Source organism: Orbicella franksi, chromosome 9, assembly GCF_964199315.1.
Source record: "Orbicella franksi chromosome 9, jaOrbFran1.1, whole genome shotgun sequence".
Taxonomy (NCBI): Eukaryota; Metazoa; Cnidaria; class Anthozoa; order Scleractinia; family Merulinidae; genus Orbicella; species Orbicella franksi.
This window is the reverse complement of record NC_138153.1, coordinates 9044373-9057378: the sequence shown is the minus strand read 5'-3', so window position 1 is coordinate 9057378 and position 13006 is coordinate 9044373. Positions and strand designations below refer to the sequence as shown.

At 40.2% G+C, this 13006-nt stretch overlaps 1 protein-coding gene across 2 annotated transcripts; it reads right to left on the bottom strand.

Moving 5' to 3' along the window:
- Positions 1 to 446: 446 nt before the first annotated feature.
- LOC145498292 (uncharacterized) lies at positions 447 to 12846 on the bottom strand. Of its 2 annotated transcripts, none has more exons than XM_081478194.1 (6): positions 12621 to 12846; positions 10046 to 10131; positions 6298 to 9199; positions 5464 to 5700; positions 4641 to 5052; positions 447 to 4140 (listed from the first exon to the last, which is right to left on the bottom strand). In XM_081478194.1, the coding sequence occupies exons 1-6, from the start codon at positions 12844 to 12846 to the stop codon at positions 4071 to 4073; spliced, it is 3933 nt and encodes a 1310-aa protein (XP_081334320.1). In that variant the 3' UTR covers positions 447 to 4070. The 2 variants fall into 2 exon arrangements, with proteins under 2 accessions (XP_081334320.1, XP_081334321.1); XM_081478195.1 differs by having other exon boundaries at positions 5464 to 5697.
- Between the last annotated feature and the right edge of the window lie 160 nt (positions 12847 to 13006).

The following is a 13006-nucleotide window of genomic DNA, read 5'->3' as shown; positions in this document are numbered from 1 at the left end:
TCTCATTGCACCCAACCTCTGTGCCAAGTTTCAGCCAAATCGGTTGACCACAACTTTTGGCCCCTGGAACACTTTCTCAGACAATGACACTTAAGTCATAATCTTGGTGCCAGTGAGGGCAACAAAGACTGGCTTATCAAGTGATGCACGAGTGGAACGCTGTGCAACAGTCTACAAGAGATGCAAATAGCCTGGATATATTTCAGAAGCTTGTGTAAACTATTTTATCAAATTTTCTTATTTTATTAACTCTATCTTAGAGTTATATTGTGTTTGAATACTTTTTTGTAACTTAAATTTTTAACTACTGTATCATTGTTATTATTATTATATTATCATTATTATTATTATTATTATTATTATACTATTATCAATCCGGATGATCGCTTCAAGCGTGAAACTCGAGTAACTGTAATTTCTATCTTAATTTAATTAAAAAAGCCTTGAATTGCAATATTAAATTAAGTGAACCACGGTTGTTGTTTCATTTTCACCACGCACCGTAAGAACGATTCCTAGTTGGATCACGTTGGTGGGTTTTCTTAGTCACCTCCAGGACAGCGACACGCGTACTCAAATTTAACGAAGAATTTTCCAACCGTCAACAACAGCCCATTTACACCGATTATTTTGCAGGGATAAACGCGCTATTCGCACTATGTAAAAACGCCAGAAAGTCCTACTGTGGAAGTACGTGAGTGTAAATGATACCATGAATATCATTAACCAGTTACTATAGTCCAAGTTTAGCTACTTGTATATTCAATACAAACATAGGACAGTGTATGCCTGGATCATAAACGCCACCAGGCTGAGGGATAAAACAAAATGAAGCATGGCTGATCAGTCTTCTGAATCGTTTTTATTGTTGCTCCCAGACAGCTTCAATTTCCACTTTCCACAATTAAAGTTTTTTTTAGCAGTAGTTTGAAGGGTAGACTTTAAATTAAATGCATTGATAACACTGACTTGCATTGCATTACCTTCAGTACATTGCAGAAGATTACTTCGTTAGTTACTTCTCGTTGCAGGAAACTAAAATACGTCTCATTACAGTTCATACATATGCATTTCTCCACATTATCATGGCATGGTCACTGCCATTCTTATCATTATCATTGCCTTTGTTGCCTCCTCATTGAATTCTTTTGTTATTTTTTTCCGTTTGTACGAACATTCATTTCCTTATCACCACGTTCTTTCGTTTGTCCCACTTCCACCTAATCAATATTCTGTTAGGTTTTTTCGAATAATTTCGTTTTTATTTCAGTCCTTTTGTATGCAGTTTTCCAGTATACTTGTGCATTTCAATCGCAAAGTTACAGTACAGTCTTCTAGGCTCAATTTACCTTCTTCACCGCTTTTCTTTATCGTGTTCCTATATTTCATTTATTGTATTCGTTCGTAACTCGTTATTTTGTTTTATTTTCATAGCTTTCGCGGTTTTTCCCCGCACTTTATCGTTTAAATTGTACATGTCGTGGCTTCGATTAAAGCACATGTAGCGTGTTCAACGTTTGACTACAATAGACTTTGCTAATAGTTCGTTTGGTGTCATCATCGTTATCGTTGCTATCATGCTATCAACTTCTTATCTGTTCAACAATTGCATCTACTAGCCCGGAATACACTCAAAATTTTGCCTGGGGGGGGGGGGGGCGTGCGCGTGCAGGCGGGGTGGGCTGAAGGGTTCGAGGGATGACACGGGATACACTTTTTAGACCCACGCATAGTTCTCATCATCTGTGTATGTATGTATTGTGCATATTTGGTCAGCAAAGACAACAGAAAGTAAATAGTCGTACGGCAGGAAACACTAAGGACTTTAAGATACACTACGGCGAGGTGCTACTACGGCTACATTGGGACTAGGCTGACAACGGTGTTTTACCTGCCAAACTCAAATGATTAAGATTTTGCTGTACGGCAACGGTATGTGCATTCTCTACGTGTCTTTACAAAAATGACTATTTTCAAGGAAACCAGAGATTATTCTACTTTCATACGAAACAGGCTTGATTGATGACAATGATTTCCTTCTCCTGTATCCGTCTTATATCTCCCAGAACTCAGATTTGCCTTTTAGAACTTGATAGATCCGCCTGTAATTCCAACCACAAAACAAAATATAAACTCTGATACTGAAAAAAAAAGCTGGATTTCAACACGGACAGGTTGTTCGTACAACGATTACGTGATAAGCCCGAAAATACGAAACTTTCGATTATAGTAAAATACATTTTGAACAGTAATAAACAATTACAGCTCAGATTAGAACATACGCAGCTTTCTTATAAACGGCTGTTCGGCCCGATACTAATATGACTGAATTGATCCTCTCGCGGTAGGTGCTAAAATCGTTCAAATTTTCTGTACAAATGACAAAGAAACAATGATCTTAGAACTGATTTTTATGATTGAGAACTTTATCTTCAAACTAGCCTGTTCAAACAGTGAGAAAAGCGTTAAAATGAGAAGTAAGCAGCAGGCTTATACTCACAAAGTGAAGAGTACGTGAGACCAGGCACTTTCCCGTAGTAGAAAGCAGGGCTACGGCGGGAAAGCCATACTGGTAGGCGCGTCATGACGTCACCGGAGGTGATCTTCACTATCTGCCGCCGTACTACAGCCTAGCCGTACCGTATCTTAAAGTCCCTACTATGGCTCATGTTACAGATATCATAGATCTGCATCGACAAACTGCAAATCTGGGAGCTGCCCGTTATGAAACTTGTTCTTTTATTCCATAGTCCACGATGTCACTCGATCTTACTTGGCCCTGATAAATGGAGCAGTAACTGTATTCAAATCTGGTTCACTGACAACGTAGGATTGGAATTCTTAACACATTTGGTTCCACTTGAAGCAAAATAATATGCGAAAAGAGCTGATTACCAAAGGCGATGTGGGAATTGAAGCTGCTCCTTTCCTCAGAACTCAGTGCTCTAGGCCTGGGCCCACGTCACATTCTTTATATCACACTACATTCACCAGCAATTGCCATGTCCAATTTTATGCACGCCTTTCCATCATAACCTGGCGACGGTATTTCTTGAGAGAGAGGCTTAGGTCAACTCGGAAATGGGCAATTGAAAGAGTATTATGAATTCAAATTGTAAACTTATTCGGCCGGAACTAGAGGTAATGATAAAAATTAAAAATAATGATAAGACTTAATTGGGTAAAAAAGAAATACATTTAATTGTGACCTAGTAGTTTACATTGTGGCCCTTGCTAAGTAAAAATTACAAAGCTGAAAATTAGAATAGGAACAACTGCAACTTACCTCGAGATTAAAAAGTTCTCTGGATTAAATGCTATAATGTTCTACCGAGAAATTGTTCGATAACTATCTAGTTACAAATGTTTATTAAACTTATATACTCTATTGATTCACCGTGTCTCATTGCTTAAAGTATTCCAAAGTCTTGCTCTACTAACATTGCGTTGAAGCTATTGGTCTTGACTTGTTTTCTGAGGAGATGAAATAGATACTATATACGGCAAACGCTACGGATGGTGGTAGATCGTCAAAAATTTTTCGAACCAAGTCCTCTTTTACTAACTGACTTCTAAAGAAAATGAATGCAACTGATCCTTTTATTTTTCAGTATGATCATGATCCATTTCGTGATCCTCGCCTCCGAAATCGAACAGTAATACAGCAGGACTCCAGGTCCGCTGCTTCCACCACTGCTGAGCTATGCTGAGTTTTTTAACAAAGTGTCGCACACTAGTATTTACCAAAATAAATTTTACAAATGGTATTAATCAAACCATCACTAAACACAATGAAAACCTACTGGATTAATGACATATGTTGGACACCCCAGGCGTATTTGCGTTCCGAAACTCTTAATTATATTTCAAAACAAATTAGTTATTGTCAATTAGATTGTACTAAGTCCTCGGCAACTAATTAATTTATAATAATTAATTTGGTGTCAGCTCTTTCATCAATGTAGTTAATGCCATAAGTGTGGTGTCAATAAAATGATTAAAAATATATAGTTATTTAAAAAAGAGGATCAACATTGAAAATGTTCAGTAATATTGTGACATTGACGCTCTTATTGAAATCCTTTAGCAGCTAGTTGCTTTCTTACTCTTGACAAATATCCATGGTCTGGGTAGCCGTTTCTGCAATATTCAAAGAGTGAAGTTTGCATGAGTCTCAAAACTAACTTGTAAAGTACATTATATATCTCAAACCCATTCGAAGAAACACGACGACAAAGTTTATACGACTCGCAAAATAATGAAGTTAAAGGCCTTATTTACACTCCCCCCCTAGTATTGTCATGAGGACTAGCCCGTATGTAATACGTAATAGTAAAGTAATCACAATATATAACTTAATTAATTGCGAGGTGGTTTTTCCGCGTATTTACAGGGTGATGACAACCCCATCCCATCTCCTTAAAGTTTTTTCGTAATCGTAAAAGGCGACTTCCTGAATCTTTTAGTAACTGTGCATTCATTCAAATTCTGATGAGTTAACATTTTCTTCAAATCATTTGATAACACTATAGTAAAAACCGCTTTTTGACCTATTGTTTAGGTGGAGTTTTGCCGACATCAAGAGGCTATAGGACTTTACCACAAAACTCTTACGAAATGTTATCTATGAAGCTGCTTACCTTGCATTACTTTCTGCTGATGTCTTCAGTTCGACGCCATTTAGTGCGACTTGGGCTGGTGGATCTGAAGCAGACCTTGAAACAGTGAACACCAGGCGAGCGTCAAAAGCTTTCCGTAATGACTTTAAAATCTGCTTGCCTTCCTGTGTGTCAGGGAGGTACGCAATGCAAGACATTCCTTTGTACATTTCACCGGGGCTTGGGTGCTCCGAACTCTGTACACCATCGTAGAAAGTGAAAGTCACGACAACTGTGCCACAGCCTTCAAATCCAGGAAGACTATCTTCGTACCTTTTCCACATTATTTGACCCGGGGGCTGGTTTGCTTTTAAGACATCTGGGTAAGCTGTCCATTGAAGACCGCCTTTTTGGTCTATATCAGAGCTTGGGTCAGAAACTGAGGTATGGAGATCTGTGGAAACAAGAATTTCTAACCTATACCTCAAATACGCATAGTATGAAACATTACAAAGGAAGTAGCCGAGAGTTACAAGGCAGTGAAGCAAAATGTGTACGAAAATATAGACGAGAAAGAGAAAAACAAAGATTAATAAGAGTATTATACGGATGTATAATACTATATCCCTGATTTCTGTAAAATGTTAAGTCTACAGACTTGGCCGGGTGTTTAGTCGTCGTTTAGTCACATTTGTCAGTAACAACAACAACAACAACAACAACAACAACAACAACAACAATCTTTATTCAGACTATTGAGATGCAAAAAGAACGGTAAGACAAAAAAATTAAGGTGAGCCAGTATAAAAAAAAAAAAAAACACTGGCTCAGAAAGAGAGAAAGAGGTGTGTGGCTGGCCAAGTACCTTTGGTGTCGAGTTCAGCTGTATCATTGTGTGCCGCGTTGTATGGTCCTTCAGAAACTGTCAGCCCATAGGAATCCACGCAAACAGGACAATTATTACTGAAAGTGAACGCCTTGAGAAGGCAGTCGTCGCAAAACTTGTGTTGCACGCAAACATTTGGATGAATAAGGTCTGGATGATCCACAGTGTCCTGGCAAAGGGCGCACAAGAAGGCAGCTGGTAGCTCAGTCGAAACTACTGTAAAAGAATGGAGCGATTAGTGATGTCCACAATAGACGGAAGTTATTAATTACTACAGTGACACGAAGTATGCGAAAATAGCTTGTAAATGACTTCGCTTTCGTATACTCAGCAAATAAATTTATACATATTAACTATTTTCAAAAGTTTAAGATAGCCAAAGTTAGACTTAAAACTGCAGTATATACATTAAACATCTACATTACGTACAAGGGAAATTGAAACTTTGCCGATGACTGTTGTAAAGTTTTTTCTCCACCAAATCTAGATAAGGCTGATAGAGCGGCTTTTACTTGTTATTGGTCTTGCGTTGCTACCAAAAACTCTCCCCACATTTTCATCCAATCAGACGTAAAACCAAAACCTTGCTCGCGAACGCTTTCTCACGCTTTGAGTCAGCTGTATACATTTACTTTGAGTTTTGATTGGTCCACTGGATTGCCTATGTCGTGTGCGATTGGCCAGAGTGATAACGTTGGTTTTGGTTTAACGACACTCCATTTAAATCCGCTCTAAAGTGCTATCATTTTACTCATCTACTAAAAAAAAAATATAACATATTATTTGGGTTTGTAGCGTGATGGTCGTCATTACCTTTTCTCTTGTCCCCATTAAAGTAGTTATCCACAAGCGCCGGGTCGATTTCCTCTTTCTTTCCGTCTGTCTCTTTGAAATCGCATCTCTTATCATGAGTCGACTTCCTTTTGTCTCCTTTGCCTGTGGCTGCAGGTTCCATTTTGGACTGAAGGTTTTCATTTATATCTTCCTGGGAATTTCTCTCTGTTATCATCTGTTTCTCGTTTGACGTTGTTATAGACACAAGATGCTCATTAGAGTTACTTTCCCTCTGCTTAAAGGGTAAAACACTTTTCTTGCCTTGGCCTTCTGCTTTGTCAATGTTTCCATTCCTTTCATGCTCAATGTGTAGACCCTGGACACCTAGCCGAAGGTCGGCACTTAAAAGAGCCTCGACAGTAGGTGAAGTCACGAAAAGGTCATTATCCATTCTTAACAAAGAAGAATTTAAGCTGTGAGCATCTGTTGTCTCATGCGCACGACTTTGAAATGGATCGAGATTTTGGGTGTCTTTCAAGCTACTCTGAAAATGGCTAGGTTCACTTCCAGGAATTCCTTTGCCTTGTTCTTTCGTAGTTGAAAAGGGCGAGGGTTTAGGCTGTTGAATTTCCGGTGTCACCGCCTTTGTAATTTTTAGGGCTGATAATTTTTCTAGCAATTCACTGGTTTCAGCTACGTTTCCATTTCGTTCTTCAAAATTTTCCTGGTCCACTTTCAAGTTGAACTCCTTCACCAACTTCCTGCCTGAGTTATTCTGCGCAGTTACTCGTTTTGCGACCTCTTCTACAAGCGCAACTGTGGCTGTCGATGTCACTTCCAGTATCTCAAACACGCTTGCCTCTGAATTGTCGGTACTTTCTGTAACGCTACTTGAAATGACCGTGGTAGTGTTTTCGTGACATTGCCTTGAGTTATTCAAAGAAGCGTCTTTCATCTCTCCGTTAACAACAGGCAGAATTGCTGCGCTATCAGGCTGAGGTTTGAGTTGAGAGGACGCGCCTACTTCGATCTTGGGGTCGCTAGTAAGAATCTGCGCATTCTCTGTATTTGGAAAAGAACCTTTTACAGGTGATGAAGTTGCCTTCTGAATTTGCTCCACGGATTTTTCAGTGGCAATTGACGAATCGACGCCTTCATCACATTTGGGGCGACTTCTTCCCGTGCGTTGGTATTTTGGAATTACGTCTTCCCCTCCAAGCTCGTTCTTTGATGGTGTCATCTTAAAATATGGTTCATCACCTCGAAAGGAAAAAAACGACAGTTCTTTTGCAAAAGCATTCATAGTGGCGTCATCTTCACATACTATACGAATGTCATTGATTCCAGTGTGCATGGGGCCAACTTTGTCACTGAACTTGGCAATGACACGAGTAATAACCTCTACAGAGACCTCAAGGGGAATACAATTCCCATCTTGCCCTAATGGTGGAAGAGCAACCGATCTGTGTCTATATCCTGATGCCAGTACCAGTCCCTCGGTAAGATGTCGGTGGATCTGACGTTTATATGCTCTTTGGTTTTCGTCGTCTCTGATCCAAGGTGGCAGAACTGTATGAAGGACGCCTCTGCATGGTAAGTTCCCACATGAAGTGAGGAATGTAGCACCGTACTGCAGTGGACATTCAGCTTTAGCGATGTTGTGGCATTCTTCTTTTATGACAGAGCCTCCTCTCTCCAGAATCAGTTGAGGTACTCCTTCCCTGTAAGAAAGAGTTGGGTTGGCAGGACTAAGAAGAACGTCTACGTCGCTGCTGGTTATGTCTCCTATCTGCAACAATACTGTGATACCTGTGGATGTGATGTACTTTAAAGAGTTCACATCTGTGGTGTATTCGCCAAGCCCTTTGGATAACGACTGGTCAGATTTGGAGCTCTCCAGATGAGAGCATGACTGGTTTTCTTGATCAGAAGCTTCGTTTAAAACTGGTACAATCAAAGTTGTTTTATCGGCGTCGCAACTTCTATTAGACTGTAGACTAGACTGTAGGTCTTCACAATTAACATTTTTATCGGGTAGTCCAGCAGGACGCTTTCGGTTAGGTTGCGTAGGTCTATCAGTTTTTCCTTTGCTGCTTTCAAGGGGCATCTCCTGCATTTTGACTGATGTCAACAGATTCTTAACATCCCCTTGGTCTTGGTCTTGGTCTTGGTCTTCTCCTTGGTCTTCTGGTCTTGTTCCATTACCGCTTGTGTTTCCAATTGCAGAGACCCGTGAAGGCGGTGAAGCATTATCATCGATTCCTGTCTTGAGATGTCCGCCTCCACTTGTTTTCTCTGTGCTGTTCTCAAGAAATACAAATTGCTTCTTTGAGGATGGAGTTACTGGCGTGGGTCGACTTATACCTTCGCTTTGTGATTCTTTTTGATCTTCGATTCGCTTTTTCCTATCATTTCTTGTGTTCGAGGCATCACTAGTGATATCGGCTTGATCCAGCTTCTTGGCATTCTCACTTACCCTCATTCTCTCGTTTTCTACTAGACCGTGCGGGTTGCCATGGCTTTCATTCCGTTCTACCTGACTTTCGTTTGGTATCGAACGATTGTTGTATTTTCGTCCTGAGACCTTGTCGATCATCTCCTCTGATTGGCAAATAGAAGGTGTGCGAAGACTGGTTGACCCTGTAGAAACTTTGCTGCCTACCATGGACTCTCTTGTAGTTGTCATGTCTCTTACCAATGGCCTTCTACCGTCTTTTGGGGTACGCTCGCTTTTGTGCTTCTTTGTCTCTTCCAAATGACAGATTAATAACTCACGTACTGTCTTTAGCTGGTCAAATGTTCCAGATACTACAAATCCGTCAAATATCTCCTTCCAATCAACTTTTGTTTCGGCGTGGATTGTTCGTAGAATCCCTTCCAAGCTGGAGAAACTTACCCCCAAGGAAAGGGGATCAAGACGACCGGCCACCTTGCCAAAAACCTTAAAATACATCGAAATCGTTTTAGTCAGCATGAAAGTTTATATAATTATATGGGCGGAAGGGTTGCAGAAAGAGAAGCTAATCAGCTTGGGGAGCGGAGATTCTATAAGCCTAAGGAAGCGGTAAAAGGGGGGAAAACACGTGCGACATTGACATATGTGTAATATTGAAAGCTGAAAAGCGGCGAGAGCCAATTGAGAAGGTACGGAAGGCGGAAAGGGTAGATGCCTTCAGAAACTCCATTTCCCAAAGACAAAATTGAAGTAGTGATATGTGGCGCAGGGTGTAATCCTCGATCAACATAAGTGATGCGCAAGAAACTGGTTGTCAGGGTACCTCATTCTGAAGAGGAACAGAAGATCACCAAAGGGAGCGTGGATTTAAATCCCCCGGGTGAGACTCCCATATAAAAAGGACGGGGGTGTTCGTCGTGCCTTTTAGAGGTTAAAAAAGCGGTTTTGGTACCTTTTAGGGTGTTCAGCCCCAAAAAGTCTACAGCGAAAGCTTTTATTGCATCTTTGACTTAAGGGTATTCAGCCGAAAAAATATGACAGGAGTAAATTGTTGTTCTAGAATTGATACCTCTAAGGGGTAAAAGCAGGATCTTGGAACCTCATTGGGTTTTTTTTGAAAATCTCCGACGAGCACTCCCGTACTTTCTATATGAGAGTCCCGAGGGTTCAAATCTCACATAGGTTTCGGCTTTTTCGTTTTATCTACATGTATAGGGTCCTGTTTTCCACATTGACTAGGCTAACGTTCAGTGGACATAATCGACTTAACTCATATCATGAACCGCACAGATAAGAAGTGTACATTGGGAATGATAGACGACCAATTGTTACCTGATCTGTATGTAAACTTTGATGCCGCTCAAGTGTAACCAGGGCACCGTCAATCTCATGCCTCCTGTCCAAAACGGATTCAGCAACTGTAGAGGCGGTCAATATAACACCATGTCATCAAAAGGTATTATTGTTAGGATATATACGTCACTATTAAAGGCCAAGTGATGTGGGCAACATTTTCTTTCGACTTTATTGTCACGCAAAATATCACGACCTATGTGGCGGCAACATGTTGCATGGATTAGACAGAAGTTCACCTTTTTGCAACATGCTGCTACAACTTGAAGCTTGGCTGGTAATACGCATACTGACCTTTTGCAACGTACAATGCAACAATGTTGAGCGACGTAATATGAGAGAAAATTTTGCCCGTATCACTTGGACTTAAAACAGCACCCGGAATATCCTGCAGTCTATCTTATGACACTACCAAAGTATGATTTCACACATGGTCCATGTTTAACCGTAATTAGGCAAGACGTTAACGGTTAGCCTGAATATCCGCCGCCTCCCTGGTCAGTCGCGAGATCTCGCGAGAGTCCCAAATCGATGGCAACCAGAGCAGAGATATGCGTTCTAGATGATTAACAGCCGTAATGAATATAATTTGAAAAAAACAAAACAAAACAAAAAAAAACAAAGAAAGAAATGACGTTTATAGCACTAGCTCTTCCTTGAAATATGGTGTTTGCTCCAGAATGTGATACTTACTCGTCAACCGAATACACCACATTTTTAGATCGTATTTATGCTTCTGTCCTCTCATTCATGATAAATTGCGTCATAACATTGTCAAAGTGGCTGTGGAACCACTGAGCATCAGGCGACTCGTTCCGCAGTAAACTTTGGAAATGTTATGACGAATTTTATCATCGATAAGAGGACAGACGCGTACATTGTCAAAGTGGCTGTGGAACCACTGAGCATCAGGCGACTGGTTCCGCAGTAGCTTTGGAAATGTTATGACGAATTTTATCATCGATAAGAGGACAGACGCGTAAAAAACTGACTCCAATTTGTTTTTTACAATAAAAAGACCCAAAATGGTCAAATGCCGGGAATAAATGAGGTGATAGACGGCCTAAACTTGCCGTAAACAAAGACAAGTGAATTTTATTTGAAATGCCGCGAACAGTGTCAATAGCTTTTCTCACTTATTGATTGGCTACTTAAAAAAGTCAATAAAATCTCATTGGTTAAAAAGTGGACAGTTTGACAGCTGAAAGTTGAACTTCAAAGCTTGCATAAATTAAAATGTTATCCGTCTGTACTCTTATTGATGATAAAAATGAGCTAATCAGCGCGCGAGAAATTAGACAGTTATTGTAAAAATACCTTTTTACCTTAGCGGTTTGTTTTCCCTTTACAGGCCATGGGATATTATTTAGAGAATTGTACTTTTATAGATCTATCTAAAAATTAGTCATTGACATACACGCGACTATCTAAGAATTTGAAAGCGAGAATTCTCAAGAGTATTCATCGCATTATCTGAAATGAAGCAGCAAACCGCCGAAGCTAAAAAGGTCTATTACATGTCAACTGGAAGAGGTGTCTGAAGTTCACACTAGAATCCCTAAGTTGTAACGTGCATGAAGGACCATTACGCGAGTTTGTAACCGCTCTATGTGCCAATGTTGCACATAGAGTCGTCGCTTCACAAGAAACGTACATTTAGCGAAATTTCTTTTGTTTCCAGTGCCTTTTGGAAAACGGTACCAAATTCTATGCTTCCTTGTGAAATGTTTACGAAGTATTGTTTCTTGAACTGGGAACTCTTTTGATTCTTTCGGGGTGTGCTTTGTATTGTGGATCTTGTCGATCATTAAAAAACGTTTCCGGCTCTGTTCAACTGTGTTTTCGGTTCATTTAGCGGCCTGGCATTTTCCAACTGGCTCATGGGGAAAAATGTTCAGTGAACAGTAACAAAACAGATGGATGCTACTTCCGGTCAGAATTAATTTGCATTTCAAATTCTCTTAGCTAAAAGTAGGTGCTGTGTAATCTAACGGTTTTAATTAGAGATCATGATCAGCAAGAAGATATTACTGAGAGTGAAAGTTGATGTCTCCAGAGCCACCTTTTCCTGGTGCGGAGGCCCCGCCGGCCGAAACGAACAATTGGCTCTGGGGAAGGGAAGACATTGCCTATCCAATTTCGCCAAGTTCCGTGTTCGCTCGCCATGTAAATATCGACGATGTCAACATAAAAGGTTTCAACGAGTTTGATACGAAGCAAATAAAAGCATCGAATCAATCAATACTTTTTGAGTTAATTTATCACTTTCACACTCAAGAGAATTGTAGACGAGGGTTCTCCAATTTAACTTCGTAAGTAGCTGTGAAATACGACGAATAGTACTAGACGACGAATATTCGTAAATCTCATACACACCGCATAGGGATGCAACCAGCCGCATTGTGAAAATACGACTGCACTTATTCTATTGGAGTTTTATAATCCATCTATAGAAATTTCAATAAACTTCTCTTCAAACTCTACTAAGCGACTGGTTTCTGACAAAATCATTTGAAACACGGTATATGACACAGATTCAACAGTTTCTACCAACCTTCTAACTTTTCAAACGTAACAACTGCAACACCTTCGCCGAACAACCGAACTCCTTCGACTTCACCTCCACCATTCCTTTTCTTCTGAAAATGAATAATTATCGTTTCTTCCCTTGTCGAAGGCGAGAGGTTTCTAACGATAACACTGTTGGAAGGGATGTCTTGATTAACTGCACTCCATTCCGGCTGCATGTTTCTCGCACTGACACGAAATGCGTTTGTCATGTTGGCATAATCCGCACCGTTTACAACATACAAGAAAACTGAGCTTCTGAATCTATTTTTTCCCTTCGTATAGAAAAATGTTAATTTCTTAGAATCCCCAGTAATGATTCCCGGAATAAGCAATACCTAAGGGATGGGTAGGAAGGGGACTAAATGCAGG

What these genes read in the sequence shown, in the direction of transcription:
- LOC145498292 (XM_081478194.1), bottom strand. Translation starts at nt 12,846, where the DNA reads ATGACAAACGCATTTCGTGTCAGTGCGAGAAACATGCAGCCGGAATGG. An exon ending in AGCTGAACTCGACACCAAAG is followed by an intron (nt 5,053 to 5,463) that starts GTACTTGGCCAG and finishes TTGTTTCCACAG; the next exon opens with ATCTCCATACCTCAGTTTCT. An exon ending in TCAGCAGAAAGTAATGCAAG is followed by an intron (nt 4,141 to 4,640) that starts GTAAGCAGCTTC and finishes TGAATATTGCAG; the next exon opens with AAACGGCTACCCAGACCATG.